This window comes from Tupaia chinensis, unplaced genomic scaffold (genome assembly GCF_000334495.1).
Source record: "Tupaia chinensis unplaced genomic scaffold, TupChi_1.0 Scaffold149964_2, whole genome shotgun sequence".
NCBI classification, from domain to species: domain Eukaryota; kingdom Metazoa; phylum Chordata; class Mammalia; order Scandentia; family Tupaiidae; genus Tupaia; species Tupaia belangeri.
In genome coordinates, this window is record NW_006209806.1 from 1783155 (window position 1) to 1785719 (window position 2565).

The 2565-nt window shown below is 65.8% G+C and overlaps 1 protein-coding gene across 1 annotated transcript in view; it reads left to right on the forward strand.

Annotated features, from left to right (window-relative positions):
* The first annotated feature begins 567 nt into the window (after positions 1-567).
* ANKRD24 (ankyrin repeat domain 24) overlaps positions 568-2565 on the forward strand; it is a 16223-nt gene continuing 14225 nt past the window's right edge. The window contains 4 exon segments of the mRNA XM_027769604.1: positions 568-720; positions 825-955; positions 1025-1113; positions 2048-2112. Coding sequence (XP_027625405.1) covers positions 568-720; positions 825-955; positions 1025-1113; positions 2048-2112 — 438 coding nt within the window.

A 2565-nucleotide genomic window follows, 5' to 3' on the forward strand; every position in this document is an offset into this window, starting at 1 on the left:
GGCGGGCAGAGGCCATGGCGGCTCTGGGGTGTAGATGGCAACTTTGGGGACAGATAGGGTCACGTAGGGGGACATTTGGGAGCCGTTTGGGGGAGAGCTTGACATTCGGGGAACAGTTCGGGAGCACGCTGGAGGGATGGGGAGGACATTTTGGGGACGAACGATGAGGTCATTGGAGGGGGGGCGGGGAGGATGGCTTTGGAGAACACTTGGGGAATTTGGGGAGACATTTTGGAATGCGTTTCAGACTACAGTTTGGGGGGACAGGCTTTGGATATGGGGGGTGGTCGTGGCATTTCGGGGTCACTGTGGAAGGACAGATGGCAGAGGAGGTTGCTGGGGGACATTTAAAAGCCCTTCAAAGGCTTGGACTGGGGAGACCACGGAGGGTCATTTGCAGAAGTCTCATGTCAGGGCCGGCGTGACGGGTGACACCCCCCGTTGGTGTCTGCACCAGGGGACAGCTGGGGGCTTGGCACGGGCCACTACCCGGAAAGAGTCGCTGGGGTCTGACCGGGGGTGGTTCTGTGGGGCGGTTGGCAGCGTTCTGGGGGGACAGCTGGGGTGATGGGCCTGGGGCAGAGCTGGGGCACAGGTGGAGGCCCCCCGCCCCAGGTCCGCCTCCCCCTGCAGCTGCGGCTCAGCCCCACCGACCTGGGCTCCTGCCCACCCTGCGGCCCCTGTCCCATCCCGAAGCCGGCGGTCAGAGGCAGGCATCAGGCAAGTGCCCAAGGCAGGCGGGTGTGAGGCCCAGGTGCCCCCCGGGTGCGCGGGGACGGGGCTACAGCCCAACCCCACCCCACGCACTTCGGTGACCCCCACAGGGTCAAGACTGGGGCAGGAGCGATGAGAGGCTGCTCCAGGCCGTCGAGCAGGACGACGCGGCCCGTGTGGCCACCCTCATCTCCCGCAAGGGGCTGGTGCCCACCAGGCTGGACCCCGAGGGCAAGTCCGCGTGAGTCCAGGAGCCAGGGCGGGAAGGCCCAGGGGAGGGGACCTGTGCTGACCTGCCCTCTGACCCCAGGTTCCACCTGGCGGCCATGCGCGGGGCGGCCGGCTGTCTGGAAGTCATGCTGGCCCAGGGCGCCAACGTCATGAGCACAGACGGGGCAGGTATGGCGCTCGGGCCGCGAGGGAGGGGTCTGGCAGGCCCTGCTGGGGGCCTCAGTGTCCCTGTGCCTGCCTGGGGAGGTGGAGGGGCACGGGAGGGGACCCCATCTTCAGCGGACCATGCCAAGGCCTTCGGAGGCCTGGCCAGACCCCGGGCAGGCGCTGGGCCGGGCCGAGTCATGCTTGCTGGGTGCTTTCTGGCTTTCCATCTGTCTCTCTGGCGAGGGTACACGCCTTCTAGCAGACTTCTACATAAAGAGGTTTTTGCCTTCGGGCATGTGCACTTGCTAGAGAGAGCCAGTGGGAGGGACCCTGGGGTGCCTTCTCCTCCATTCTCCTCACGGGATCTTCGGCATGCACACACACGCGCCCAGCGTGGTTTTCAAGCCATCGGGTCAGGGACTCAAACCGCAGTTGGCCGTGTGGGAGTCTAGCGACGTCACTGCTACGCCATCTGCTGGCCCCTTAGCAAAATTTACAAAGATGGAAAGGCAATAGTTGGGGCTCGGGGGTGTCACTGGACTGGGGGTGTGTGTTTTGGGGGTGTCACGTTGGGGCGGCAGTGTGGAGGAGCTGGGATTGCAGAGAACCGAGCGGGGACATGATATTCAACGGCACCTGGCAGAGGCAGCCGCCTGGATCTGCAGCCACTTAGAGAACTCAAGGCTGTGAGGGGCTGCTCCGAGGCCCTGGGGGTCGACCTCACGGAGCAGCTGGGACCCACCGTAGAGCTACCGGAGCCACAGGGCGTGGGAATGGGAGCGTGTGGGCGTAGCCGAGATGGACCCCCGGGTGCAGACCAGCAGTCCCGACTGCAGGGAGCAGCTGGGTTTAGAGGCAGGCCTGGGCCAGACCCAGGGAGTGCCGTCATGAACGCTGCCCCAGGGCTGGAGCCCCTGCATCTCCGGGGCTCCAGCCAACCCTTCCTTCCACACAGGGTACAATGCCCTCCACCTGGCTGCCAAGTACGGGCACCCGCGGTGTCTGAAGCAGCTGCTGCAGGTCACCGGCTTTCTGGTCTCAGCTCCCCCTGCCCCGCGGTTACTCCCTGCCCCTCCTCCCCAGTCCCAGCGAGTCTCTGTCCCTCGTACACCCTCGACGCGGGCGTCTGGGCTCCTTTATTCTACAAGTCCCCAACACTTCACACACCCGAGACGCATGGCCCTGGGCCTCCCACTGGCCCCCAACCCTGGGGACTCTCTCAGCCATGGGGTTCCCAGCCACCTTGGAGTCCCCATTAGTCCCTCCTTTGCCACCCGCCCCCCACTAAAGCAGAGTCCCCAGGGCCCTGCAGGGCAGGCAGGCGGGAGGGGACTGGTGAGGCCGGACTCACTGGAGCCCAAGGCGGGTGGGTTCTGGAGGACGCGGGCGGCCGGCCTCAAGCACCCCTGTCTGCAGGCCTCCTGTGTGGTGGACGTGGTGGACGGCAGCGGCTGGACGGCGCTCCCACACGCG